Raw genomic sequence first — 14,483 nt, 5'->3', positions numbered from 1 at the left:
AATGTAGACAAGACGGTAACCTGTGAACCTTGTTGAAATTATAGTGGTGCTACGTGGATGAAAGACACATCTAGAAAAGGGACAATATTGGTATCCAGAAGATAAGCCATACGAGAACCAATGACATTCCCGGAAGCCAGATTTGCAAGGGCGAAAGTCATCGGCATCCACACCTACAGCAACGTTGTCATCACCGCCCTCTAGACCCACTCTAAGGGTTTATATCGGCATTGTCGCATATTGCTGCTCCGCATATCCTCTTTTGAACGGCCCCGCGCTTTTCAGGTAATTCTTCTTGATCTTTGCTATCGGGCTTCCTTCTATGCCTATGAAAAAGCTTCATTGCTTGGAAGCAAAGTTGCTATTTCAATGCTCTACGAGTAGTTAGTCTGTTCACCAGAGAGCAGCCGTTTTCTGAGCATAGTAGCGTCATTTACTTCCATTACCCACTGGCTTTCTTTGTGGCTGTACCATCCAAAGAAATATTGAGCTTAAGCGCAGGAAAATAAGTGTCCCCCTCAAAAGCTTCGACGCCCATCCGGGCAACCCACCTGGCATTCTGCGAGAGCCCTTTTGTCAGCTCAGTTCGCCCTTGATTTCCATGCAGATTACCTGGTGGTCAGTATAAGTATAGACTTCACTGACATGCCAAGCAATTTTACTGGCTAAAGCGGCACTCATGAATGTCAGGTCCACTATAGAACCTGGGTTTCTTCCTCTGAAAATGAATATGGCCCCGTCATTCGTGAGTACCAATTTAGTTATTTTATGATTGCAAAATTTAACATCTGTGCAAATCAAAAGATGGAGCCTACAATAAAAGGTATATTATATAAAAGCCCCACCAGTCTTTGCGACAAACAAAGCAAAAATACTGGACACTATGAAATATAACTAAGAATCAAAAATCTTGACTGACGGTTTCATCCAGGGCAGAGGCTACACATCAGCTGGGAGCAACTGGGCCATCCCCGTCATCAAGTGGATGCGGACTCAGGACTCCCAGCATTCGCAACAAAAAAAAAATACTTTGGCCTGGTGTAGGTTTGAACTTAAGACGGATTTCACTTCAATATAATTCGCACTCATGTCGTATTTGCTATTATATATCTATGTAAATGAAACGATTACGGCCAGTAGCTACTTTCGGTCACACTGCTCCCAGGGCCGAGGTGATGCAGCATCTGATGAGTTGCCTCTGCCCTGGACGATACCCTCAGTCAAGATTTTTCATAAACTTGGGTGTTTAACCCAAAAGGAGGAGTCCGTGGACCACAAGAGAGGAAGTAAATTGCTTCCCGAGTGGTCCGATCCGTCATCAAGTGGATGCGAACTCAGGAATATTGAACACTCTGGTTGTGCCACCAAGACATTTTACAACCCGTCTTGCCTCTTTGACACAGCCTTCAGCGAGGTGGAGCTGGAAGGAATGTCCGCGATGCGCCGCCACACCAAGTCTAACTCTACGAATCCTTTTAGCAAAACATGGCCCGTCACATTCGTTGCCTGACAATCCTATCCAAGAATCCATGTGAAAGTCCTCTGCTATTAATTTCAGCCCACGTCCAGAGTCCAGAGTGCGTTGAATCTGCTCGTGCTCGACAAATTTAGTACCGGGTCGAGCATAGCAGCTACATACCGCATTTTCAGTTTTCTCTGACAAATCCATCCTTCAGAAGTTCCTTTATTTCCATGAAGACTTGTTCTCCGCAAGCCCATAGTGCTCCTGGGCCCGTTTGGTCTTTGACCTAAATATCACCTCAGTGGTTTTAATATGGCTCACTAATTATGGCCACATCGATGTTTTTCTTACGGATGGTTTGAGGCAATAGATCCTGCGCCACCAGGCAATGGGTGAGGTTAATTTGCATCATCCTCTTCTGCAATTTGCATTGAGGCCTTTCCTGTATTCTGGATAATTGCTGTTGCCAGAAATGTACCGATGCTCTACACCCTCCTTCCGTTCGCACAGTAAGCAATGGGTCACCTCTGGAGTGCCTGGTGACGTGGCCTTCTGCTCCGCAACCCTTGATCCTGCCTTTCAAACTAGTACATGCATCCGCAATTATAACAGAAGCCAAGGCGTTTAAAACACCATTTCATGACACCTGGTTTTTAAGCCGACACATAACCCAGCCTATTCTCAATTTCACTCCTCCTTACAATTTGAGCACTACCTCCACTCACAGGTTGATGAAGGCGGTTTGTTTTTCGTCGGAGGCTTTCCTTCGCGTTTTCGCAGCTGGCTCTAGTAGGCGAATAAGATCGAACTGATATTACAATGTCTCGCGAACCTTCTCCTTCGTGATGATCCTATTTATAGTCTCGCAGACTATGGTGATCTATCGCCTGCTAGTCCTGATCTCGGCTTGGGGTTTGCTTTCAATCTACTAAGAATGTCAGCGTATGACCCTTCACTCCATTTGGAGGTGTTATCTTTTTCCAATCTTTCTTTTTCCAAGGTGTCACCTTTTTCGAAGATTCCACATTCTCTTTGACAGATCGACTCCTTTTCTCCAGAGTGGCTGCAATGATGCACTTTTTGGAAGTCGAACCCTTTTTCTTTTTGGGAGTTTGCTGTCCTGTGGATTCGTTTAACTGTTCACGCATCGTCTTCTTCGGTTTGCTCTCGCTCAACGTTCGAATTAACATCGCTTCTGTCACCGGGCTCAGTTTTCGCCCGACACCTTCACTCTCTTCTTCTTCTATTCTGGGCCTAACCATACGCCAAGCTGCTGCTTCTTATTATGATACTTGCATTCAGATAAAAATTCTGGGGGTCCTGGAGGAATTCACAAAATCCATGATGTATGAATAGGGATTTGCGACGAATCCAGTTTCTTATGATAGATTCCGTCAATGGAACCAATTAAAGGGCATTCAGTGCGCTTGAAACATTCAAGGTCACAGTAGGGAAGGTTTCCACTACCGAAATATTGCGGTCGTCCTTCCTTCCCATAGCCAATTTGTATCCACAGATGAGCGTTTTATTCCCACCTACCCGGCCTGCGCCAAGACACTTGGCAAACAAACATCTTGGGGAATACCTTTGACCTAAACCGGCATAAAATCGCACGAAGTTAACGATGAAGGTAAATAGGTTGCCAGCTATTCATATGTTTACTATAGTGCCAGCAACCTAGTTAATACCACTGATCCGAAAATTTTATAACAATGGAACAAATGGCTTCCTGCTAAGTGTCCTTTCAAATGAACGCTATCATGGAGTACTTTTATCACAAACAATTTCCTCCCCGGATTGGATGCCTATGGCAATCCTCTCGGCATCACTCAAATTCTAGAAAATGAGGAAGCTTTAAAAAAACGAATTGATCCCTTTTCTCCACTGCTAGCTCCTGAATTAAAGTACTAAAAAAGTCCCTTTAAATGTTGATTTATTCCTGAAAGCAAAGACTACTCTGAAGTCGGAGTTATTGCTGAACTTTTCAAATTACGGTCAATGGATGCAAACATAAAATCAACAAGTAAACCTAGAGTCGAAATTAAGCCACCAACACAATATGCCGACATCATGAATTTAATTAATAATAATCCCAGCCAAAAGCAAACAAACTTCCTGCATGTTCGGGTCCGAGGTGCACCACTAAATGCAATCAAGTCAGCCACCATGCAGTCCACTTTTGTACATTGCATCCTGTGCGGACTATCTAGATGTAAATTTCCCAGGAAAGCACTCTCCTTACAATTTCATTAGCGCCCCTGAAGAACGTTATTACAATTCTACCCGAGAAATTAAAATGTCGTGTCGCTCATGCAAACTATCTTTCACAGGTGCAACCCAGGTGCTACAACCGTCAACATAATGGAAATATTTTATTCGCTCCAAGGCTCCCGCTTCCGAGAATGATTGGTACAAAGAATTCAACGCTAAGGACATCATTTCAACTCTTCATGGTCTTCAGAAGCGCGCGAACGTCGGTCGCCATCAAGTCCTTACCGTCATCATCCCATAAGCAGCACACCAGCACCCTCCCCCTGAGCCGAAAAAGGAACCTTTCCGTTTTCCGGGAAATTCATCAAGCGTAAATTTTCCGCTTACGACGCCGGACGCCGAACCATTCCCATTCTCGTCATAACGTGCACCGCATATATGCCAAGGACCGTATCTTGTCGACGACACCGCTGCTGGGGAAATATCCAGGATCAGGATGAAAATGTCTCCGACGCCTGGTGAGACGATACGAGCCTGGCTCCTGTCGGCGCTAGTCGTGCACGGGGCCGTTGCCGGCAACCCGGACGCAAAGCGGCTCTATGACGATCTGCTCAGCAACTACAACAAGCTGGTGCGACCAGTAGTTAACACGTCCGACGTGCTCAAAGTTTGCATCAAACTCAAGTTATCGCAGCTCATCGATGTGGTAAGGAATTTTAATTAGTTGTTATTGTTAGGAGTGGATCCTTCTTCCCAAACGGGATGTTGGGTTTGCTTCATTCGTCGATGACAATTAGCCTAAAAGTTTTACTGCAGGAAAGTTTCAAATGTGGATTACGATAGCGGTGTTAGTTCAGGACCATGATAGTCCTGGAAATTAAGGGCATTCGTATGTGCGAAAGGATTTTTTGTTTGTACAAAAGTTCGGAATTGCTATCATGATCTGTCCTTGTTTTAGTTCATTGAATTGGATGAATGTAAATTATACGAATTTAGGGTTGAAAAACGTTTCCACTGCATATTTGTTTAGTTTTATTGAGCCGTAGCTAAAGCATTTAGAAGTTATCTATTCCGTCGGAGGAAACCTTTTGTATAGCGACCTATATGTATTGAAAAAAATAGCGCTAATGTTTTACGAACAGGTTCGAAGTATAAATTAGCGCGAATAGTTAAAATAAGACTTCCATTTGGTATCCCAGCCTAATGTTCACCTTCCATTAGAACGCTTAACCTGTCATATAGAGAGAGAGCAAGGAGGCAGAGTCCAGCCGGCTCAGATCTTCAGAGCCAGGCCGTAGCACTCACGAAGGAAAGCGGCTCTCTCAACTTCCAGCTAGAAATCTCTCGAAGGCCTCCAAAGAATGGTTCACCCAATGTCCGTAGCCTGACTCGCTACAACTGACCAATCCCGAAGGAAGTGCCTGCAGGTTTCCCCCTCTTCTCCGTAGCTTCAACAATGCAAATTGTAGGTATGTCGAGCCTGGCCGCATGGTCCCCTATGGGCCAGTGCCCGGTGCAGACTGTCGTAATTGTATGCATTTGCACGCGTCTGGCAGCGGGCCAGATCCCCCTTGACTTGACACAGATGGTGAGCCTTCGCCATCTGAAGTTCGCCCCTGCTAAGTAGTGCGAGTAGATTCCGCCCTTGACACTCACCAGCTAGACACCGAGATGTACACAGCGAAGGGCTTCCAAGAACAGAGCCTCGCCTGGTCATTCTGTCAGCCTGCTCATTCCACCCTATCTTCCTATGACTGGAAATCCAGAGCTTGCGTCCAGACTGTTCAGCGCGTTTCTGCACTGTCCCACCAGCCTGGAGGACGTCATCGCTCACCGTCACCGCTTGGCTGTCGGTCAGAATTGCAATGTTACGCTTAGGCTCAGATCATGTCCCGGCCATCGACAGGCTCCATCATTACTTCCAGTACTTCCGTTTGAAACTCACTGGCGAAACCTGGGAGACCATACGACGCGGATACAATGTGTGTTTTCGAGAAAACCCCCGCACCGATTACACAGACCAACCTTGATCCACTGGTGAAGAATACTGTCATAGCCTTCCACTTTGCCCTAGTTGGAAAGTCCATAGTAAAATTTCACATGAAGTTCAGTTTGCGTCTGGCATAGTCCGTCGGGAATGCCCAGATTTCCTGAGGAACTCTACAACATATTTAATTTGGAGGTTTAGGGGAAGGAGATGCCTGAGTACATTGAGAGCATCTGCGGAGTAGAACTGCACAGCCCCAGTAGCATCAGCACACGCGGTTCTTTGAATCCTGTTAAGCTTCTTTCTATTATACTTTTCCCTCAAAGCCACTATACAATAGAGGATAGGAGGATTGGATGCACCATAGCTATGTACATCTAGGGAAACACCTTCGACCGGAAACCCCATTTTTTGCAAAGGTTCTCTTCAAGGCATAGAAGGTTATATAGGCCTTCTTAACCCTCAGTTCTATGTTCAATCTTCAACTTAGTTTTGGATCTAGTATTACACCCAGATACTTTACATTGGAGGAAAGAATCAATCCTTGTTCATTCAGCAGCGGTAAGTGAAATTCAGGCACCCTTGTCCTGGCAATGAATAGCATCAGTTCTATTTTGGGTTTATGCCGAGTCCGCATCTTGTGGACCGCAGGCACACCTTTCGCAACGCTCGTTCGATGATGCCGCTCATAATAGACGGAAACATCCCTGACACTAATATCACCCCGTCGTCAGCATACGCCACCATCTGCTGCTGTCCAATATTCGCAGAATGTCGTTCACCATTATTAACCAGAGCAATGGAGAAATGGTGCTACGCTGGGGCGTGCCTCCGTTCACAGCTCTGGCCAAATGGTTGCCTCCTAGATCCGAGTGGATTATCTTGCTCCTTAGCATGGATATAATCCAATGCGTAACTCGAATTCAATACTGGTCAAGGTTTCGTTGATGGTTGGCATTAACGTTGTTGAATGCACCCTCTATATCCAAGAAGGTAGCTGAGGTATACCGCTTGCACTGCAGTGACCGCTCAACCGTCCACGCTTTTGGTATGAAAACCTCTCCAGGACTGTCGTACGTGTCCTAAAAGGATGCAGCTCCGGTAAATCACGGCAAGCCACGGTACAACCTGCTGCTTTCCTGCTGCTTCTGCAGCATGACTGCATTATCCCCTCTGGACCCGGGGATTTATACGCGGAGAAGCTTTTGGTAACCCAGTCGATCTTATCCTCGGCAATTACCGATTTGATAGTATCGCACGCCTGGGGTCACTGCAAACCCTCCATGCAAGGCTCTGGCTCACAGTCCTCCTTGCTGGCGGGAAAGTGCGCGTGAACAAAGGTTTCACTAGCAGATCCAGGAGCCCTATGACTTTTTAAAAAAAGATAGACTTCTATGTTCCTTGGACAGAATCTTACTGAGCCTCACGGATTCACTGGTGCTTTCAATGTTCTGACAATAGTCCAAGAAAAACCTTCACTTGGGGTCTTGACGACCGTCTTGTACTTCTTCAGGCAATCAATGCATGACTGCCAGTATTTACGCCTGCCGCAGATGTTGAAAATTTTCCTGGTCAGCTTCCTGAGGCTGGACAGATCTTCATTCCACCACAGTGGAAGTGTCTTCTTGCTGTATTTAGCAGGGCCCGAGACTTTAAAGGCGGTATCGAATGCCTTTGGCCTTGGCCGCGTTCGAGAGAAGAATCCTCCGAAGAACTTTTGGCCCCCTACATGAGGATGGACGATTCCGTAGCCTACATAACGACAAAATCTATGAGCGGTGGGCGGTTCACTTAATCCGTATGGATGAAGATGATCGAGCCCGGAAAGTCTATAAGGGCAATATCTATGGTAGAAAAAGAAGACGAGGGAAACCCTGCCTGAGATGAAGCGATGGCGTAGGTCAGGCCGCCAGACAGATTTTAGGAATATCGAATCGGTGGACCTCGGCGCAAAACCGGGATGTCTGGAGTTCCTTATTAAGGCAGGCCTAGACCGGATACCGGTTGTTGCGCCGTTGATGATGATGCTGATTGAATGCCTTTTCCAAAGCGTCGGTCTTTGACTTCAGTTCGCCCGACGTACCAATCTTGTCAATCTTGCCATCTTCTTGATTACTTGACCAAATTTTCTCCAGTCGATCCTCCTGCGATCTCTGCAGGTTTTGCAGACCTGCTCCTAGATCTAGACTGAAAAATATCCAACAATGATCTGAGAAAGATCTCTGGTCAGACACCCTCTAGTTCTCCACCCTAAGAATCTCATTGTCGGTTAGTAGGGTGATATCATAGACCTAATCCCAACCGTCACAGTTCCCCGAACTAGGGAAATGGAAGGTTGGTGTACTACCTCTGTTTCACACCGATAGATTTTTATTAATGATAAAATCAAGGAACGACTCATGCCCCTCATTAATTTCCGAGGAGCCTCAAAACGTATACCTTGCATTGGTGTTGCAATAGGTTGACCTTGTTTGTTGCTAAGGTGCTCGTCAAATGTTGTAGTTCTTCTGGCGGAGCTGATCGGTCGTGAGTCATGTAAACCGAGGAAATATATACGCTCTATGCCCTCGCCTACTACAGTTTAATCACGACAAGGTCGCTCGAATTCAGGCCCGGATATAGAAAAGCGTTCAAACTCTTCCTCACGAGGATACATGCTGTAGCTCTATCCTGATCAGGGTCTCAAGTCTTCTGGAATAAACTATAATATTTGCTTTGGAGCCCTTTCATGATTCGGTTGCCTGCGACCCAAGGCTCCTGTATTAGTGCGAAGATGATGTATTCCTCTAGGAAGGAGACAAGCAGATTAGTCAAGGTGCACTTCGAGTGGTGCAGATTTATCCTCGTTACCCTCAGCAAGGTCTGTTTGCGTGGGGAGTGCGTCAGTCTCCGTCGGACCGTTGACCCGCATCTCCTTCAACAGCTCGTTACTGACATCGATTGGATTCAGGTCGTCGTCCTGTTTTGCAGAGCGGAATGCTTTCACATTTGCGTTCCTGACTCTGAACCGCGCTTTATAGTCTACCTTTTACAGTTTGCCTGGAGTTTCGCCTCCTTGGTAACTACCCAGTCGTCCATGGAAATTCCGGGATTTTGAAAGCGCCGCGATTTGGACGAGCCTGTCATTATCTATACGGCAACCAGATGCGACTGACTGGTCTCCTGAGAATCTCGTTGTAGCGGATGACTTTGGGCTTTATGCCCTCCCAGGCATCGATGATCTTAGCGACACACAAACCGAGAAAGACAATGGAGAATTTGTCCTCACAAGCTATAAGTCTAAACTCGCGGACCACCTAAGAGGAATCAAAACAGGGGATGGATCCCGTGTGCTTGCCTTTGGCGTTCAAGAGATGCTCAATGACCATCTTCCACAGCCTGGTCTCAATACTGATCCACACCTCCAGTTCTAATTTGCCGCATTTCTATATTGTATTAGTAGTATTTGCTGTATTGCAGCCACACTTCCATAGAAATCTGCTCATCCAGTGCTTTTGCGAACCAGCCTGATGTTCCTTTCGGGTTCGGGTATGTTATTTGTCTACAGTGTAGCGATCTCCTTACATCAAAGATAATTGCCTGGTAATCGATATGGATGCAGTCCTTGCTAATGTGCCAGGCCATACAACACGTCATTGAAGGGTTGACAAAGGTCAGCTCTACGATTGAAGTAGATCCTCCTTTCCGAAAGGTACTTACATTACCTTCATTGTCGAGAACAATGTCTAACTGTGCAAAAGCCTGTAATATACTGCGGCCCTTGCGTTATTCTCTCTGCTTTCTCAACCCAGTGCTCAAAGGGGTTTAGCAGCTATACAGCTGTACATTCCTTATTTTTGCCCACACGAATCCACTGGCCGACTGACTCATGGTGCATTGTATAGTTTGTCTACCGCAAGCCCAAATCGCCGGTCGAACAGTCGGATGCGACGCATGTACCCCCGTGACCATTCCTATATGGTTCACTTATGATGGCAACTTCCATCTCAGACTCATGGCTGAACGGCTCAAGTAAATTCTGAGCGACTCTGTAATGATTGAAGTTTTTTCATTGCAGTTAACGCGTTTCTTAATCCCGGCCAAATCGCAGAAGGAGGAAAGACCACCCAAGCAAAACTGAAACCGGTCTTCCAATCAGTGTCACAGGCGGCCCAAATAACACCTAACATTAGTGCCATCGACCTGAGCGCGAGAAAGATGATGAGGCTTTAGGGACTTTAGCAGCGGGCTCCCGGCGTCGATATCTGTCAGGCAGTGCCTGACAATCTAGCCACCATAGCATCAAATGCTATAAGTGAGTTAGATTTGGAGAAAGAGGAGTTCGAGTGAAGCACTGGTAGTTCCGGAAAAAAGGGAGCAGAAAGTATGATAAGCAGAAGCCTGAGCCCTTAGTGCGATTGTCAGCGGCCGAATCGAAACCTAAGGGAACCAAAAATGGTGGATGAAAAAAGAAGAAGAAGGCATTGAAGGTGTGAATTCGCCAAGAGACAATTGTTATCTCCAGCAAGGGCAATCTGTCGTCCGCGGAGTTATTAAAAAATGTGAACGCTGACCTCGACCTAAAAGATTTAGGCGGAGGAGAGGACCGTAATGACTCTCACTATCGTTTTAAAAGCTTGGTGAATGTTGCGCTTGTCCTTGATGAACTCGGACGGCTCAACCATTTTTGCCCCAAGCTGCATGAAAGATAGTTCCTCCGTGTCAGGATTCCGCTCTCTATGAGTCCTAATCGGATCACCCTTTTTAAACACCCGCCGCCCTTAGTCTTTACTGTACTTTCCAGACTTTTCGTGGGCTTTGGTATTGATGGGGAACGAATGATTGAAAAGCTCCTCCTGAATGGGTCAATCTCTTTATCTTGGAGGTAGCTCTTGCGGTCATTCTTCTAGGACAGATGAGATGGGTGTCGAAATCGCCTTCGTGGGCCAGCGATTTCCATTCAGCACTTCATTTTTCGCTTTCGTTATTGGCATTCTTGGAAAGGTCTAGCTTCGTTTGAACACCTCTTTCTCCAAATCTAAATCACAGCAGCATTTGATGCCACGGTGGTCAAGTTGTCCACCACCGAGGCACTGCGGTCGACGGATATCGACGGCCGGGGCCGCTTACTCACTTCCAAAGGCTACCAGTATTGATGTTCCGAACTTCTGCATCGTAACTTTATTCCCACCTGCCTTTCCATCCGTCCGTCCATCTGTCTTTGGTCCCTTGAGCCCCAGAGAGCCCTATCTCCGATGTGGACCCAACCACAACCCCCTTGAAACTTGCAAAAAGGGTCACCGCATATAACTGGACCGAGATTATATGCACCAGGAATTCTCCTCAGACATATGAGCTCGGAGGGCTATTTCGATTCGCATGTTAGCAGTCAGCCTCTGGTGAGGCTCCGTGACAGAAGCCACTTCAGATGAGCCCCCTTGCAGACTCGAGTTTGACCGCTCAAGGCTTTGGAGCATTCAGCTTCTGTATCACGACCAGCAATTCAATGAATAGCGTTTCCCGGTGCCACTACCTGAAGGTTCTCCTGGGCCACTTGATGTTAATTCGGTCGAGTAGCACTAACAGTGAATAAACCACCCGCTTAGCATATTTCCAATTTTTATTTCGCAGCAATAGTCGATTGCCACTTTTTGAAGTCATTCTGGGTCGCGAAAATTTTGCTTACATTGTATTAACATTAAAAAATTGCAAAATCAATATACACAGTCCTCATCTGACAAGAGCCTTCTGTATTTATCAAACGAAATTGGATACTGAAATATATTTTCGAAATAATAAAAAGGTTGAGTGAAATTAATACTCGTACATGCTCGAAAATTTACATCATCGACAGTTTCAAAATGCTTACAACTCAATTAATTTCTATAATATCAATCGCAGAGTGCACCGTTTTCGTCGCAAGCTTTTTATGAATCTTTTAAATAATTTAATCCAGATCGCAATCGAACTGTACAACATATTTCAAGTGGGTACTTTCCTCCCTCGAAAAAAACCTCCAGTGAAAATGGAACAACGAAATGTATTCATTTTGCCCGTAATTCAAGCACTTTTACCAGAAATGCTCTCCAGGAAAAATCGTTCTTTTCAAATGGAAAGGCTGCCATTTAAATGAAAAGAGTTGGATGAGGCTCGAATTTCACCCATTGAGGGAAATCGGAGTCGAAAACTTCAAAATCAGCAATACGAAACGGAATCAATACCTTGCGGGGTAAAAAAAACAACCCTCGAATTGAGATCAAGTGCAAGATGTCATGACCAGTTGGTTTCAAGTTTCCATTTTATTCAATAACTTTGAAGCTCGGGAGTTATCTTGTCTATCTGAAAAGTTCACTTAAGATGGAGGAATCCAAGGAACATTGAATTCAATTGGATTCAAGTGGTTTATCGATGATTCGAAATAATAATTGCTTTTCAAGCATTTTCTATAAGGGTTAGAAAATGTTCAATGTAAAGTTGCATAAGGAGATCGGTGGTTGTTACAAATATAGTTGCACCGGTAAATGGATGAATTTTTTAATGTTGAGCAAAAATTAAAAATCGATTTCAATCGTAAATGGCTCATTCTTTACCAACTTCCCCCCATCAGCAAAGTTTCAGGGACATGCGCTGTTCAATTTCTGTGTATTTGTTGAAGAATTGGAACTACCAATTTGAATTAATTCCATCTCCAAATTTGCAATGATCGCCAATGCCTTGATTAGCTTGGTACCTTGGTACTTTCCGGTGCTACCAAATTGAGAAAAGGACACACACTTATTCTCCACTTCAGAACAATCCTTTAATCCGGAGACGTTGGTGCTTCCCATATATCCTATCCTAGCCATATCCCGCAATAGATTACAAATGTCAGCATTTCTCTGTTCAAGTCACTTCTTAACAGCAAATCCTTACTCGTTCACAAACCTTACTCATTTTTCTTCCAGTACCATTGAATAGCCTCATGCTAGGCTCTAATATGCACTCATTCCTGGTGAGTTTGCTGGTTTCCCTTATATGTTCGCTACATCTTCATCAACTGTACTTCGTCCTCACTATACTTTAAAAGATTCTAGTTGGCCTAATCGCATTATTCTTCCTTAGAGTCTCTTGATGGTATACCGGACTCCCGTCCTTAGCATTTTCTAAATTCGAAATTTCGACGACTGACTTCATCAAGCTCCTACCAGAACTTATCTTGATTTCCATTATAATCCACACTTTTCTGATCACCGACTGATTCTACAACCACCAGTTCGGTAGTGCTCATTTTCTGTATTCTATTCCACCACCAAAGTACATCAAAATTTGCCTCATCTCTGTGGGGTCTACTACAGTTACAGTTTAACGAAGTCCACACTGTTGCTGGAGCAAGCCGTTTCGTTCCATTTGTAATTGAATTCCTCTAATCTGTAACTTTTTGTTTGTGAGAGAAGAGATTAAATAGTCTTTTCCTTGATAGGGGCGTCATCGTGTTCTCTATCCATCTGGCATATAGCCTTTGGTTATCCACAAAGTTTTCTGGATGCTACCTTAAAAGCTCCTAAAGCCTGAACGTCAAAATTCTGGGCCGCTAGAATTATCTTAAAAGTAAATATTCATGTCATCACTTCGTGATACATACCTTTGAAGTATCCTTATTATTGCTCAAAACTGTGCAAATAAGGACACATGAGATCTTAATACGAAAGCTTGTTAGCTCTGTGGACTAGACCATCCCTTGGAATATTTTGTACAAACGGAAATTGCCTCAGGGTTTCTTCCTTGTCTCGGCAACTTGGGCAACGCGAATTCTAAGCAAGCCGTGCCTGAAGACATGCTCTCCTATAGGCCTGTACCCTGTGCAAACAGCTGTAATTCTGTACACATTTACAGGTGTCAAGTAATACGAGTAGAGTTATCACAGCGGATGCAGTTCGCATCCACCAGGGAATTGACACGAACGGGGCCCCGCTAGATCAGCCGGTTGACCTACTCATTCCTCTCTTGCCCGCCATCTTAGAGAATTTTGCTACTCTGTAAGGGACCTTCATGATGGCTTGGCTCTCTCTAGCGTATTCCTGGAACTCTCCGATTTCTTAAGGAGCAGGATTGGCTCCTTTGTTTCATGAATACTGAATATTGCAGAATCACCGATTCCTTCAAGATTCTTACAATATTCCAACCAGAAGCGCATTTTAGCAGTCCTTGTAGCCAAAAATACTCCTTCAAGGCATTTTTGGCAAGATTGCCGGTATTTTTAGCGCGAGAAAAGGAAGTACTGCATATTGCAAATTCCAGAGATATGGCCCGACATTAGCCCTAGCGGCACTCCTGACAACCTATCCCTACAATCTTCATCCGCCTCATACCACCTTGTGACCTTGGCAAAAGCTACCTATTGGTTAGGTTAGTTAAGTAACTTGGGAAACCTATTTTGCCAATGAACGCTAATCCATACCGAGCTGACTGAATTGAATGCATTATCAACGGTCGACATCACCACGGGACAATATTCAGTGTTGGAGAGCATTACATCTAAAACTAGTTTCATTAGCATGCATCCTTATATTCCATGATAGAGCAAATTCATGAACGACCACTTCTTTTCTATTATATCTAAATGGTAAATCAGGTGAGATGACGAAACATTCCACTACAATACAGTTACTTATTGAGCTTCGGTAGCAAAACTATTATAGTTTCTGCCTCTTCTATAGGGTGAAAAATGCTCCTTCCACCTTTTACTAAAACCGGGAACTGTATTATCCTTGATTCGGTGGTCGATTTATACCACATCAGCCAGTCCTTGTGTCGGTGCCAGTATTTGTGTCTGCAGCAGATGTTGAAGGTCTCCCTAGTCAGCTT

The 14,483-nt window shown here is 44.9% G+C and overlaps 1 protein-coding gene across 2 annotated transcripts in view; it reads left to right on the top strand.

Moving 5' to 3' along the window:
* LOC119653858 (acetylcholine receptor subunit alpha-like) overlaps positions 1-14,483 on the top strand; it is a 391,561-nt gene that overhangs the window by 173,568 nt on the left and 203,510 nt on the right. For both annotated transcript variants that reach the window (XM_038058922.1, XM_038058916.1), the window contains one exon: positions 3,793-4,379. In XM_038058922.1, the coding sequence (XP_037914850.1) occupies positions 4,170-4,379 (210 nt within the window). In that variant the 5' untranslated portion in view covers positions 3,793-4,169. The remainder of the gene's footprint in view (positions 1-3,792; positions 4,380-14,483) is intronic.

Source organism: Hermetia illucens, chromosome 1 (assembly GCF_905115235.1).
Source record: "Hermetia illucens chromosome 1, iHerIll2.2.curated.20191125, whole genome shotgun sequence".
Taxonomy (NCBI): Eukaryota; Metazoa; Arthropoda; class Insecta; order Diptera; family Stratiomyidae; genus Hermetia; species Hermetia illucens.
This window is presented reverse-complemented; position numbering and strand designations above follow the sequence as displayed.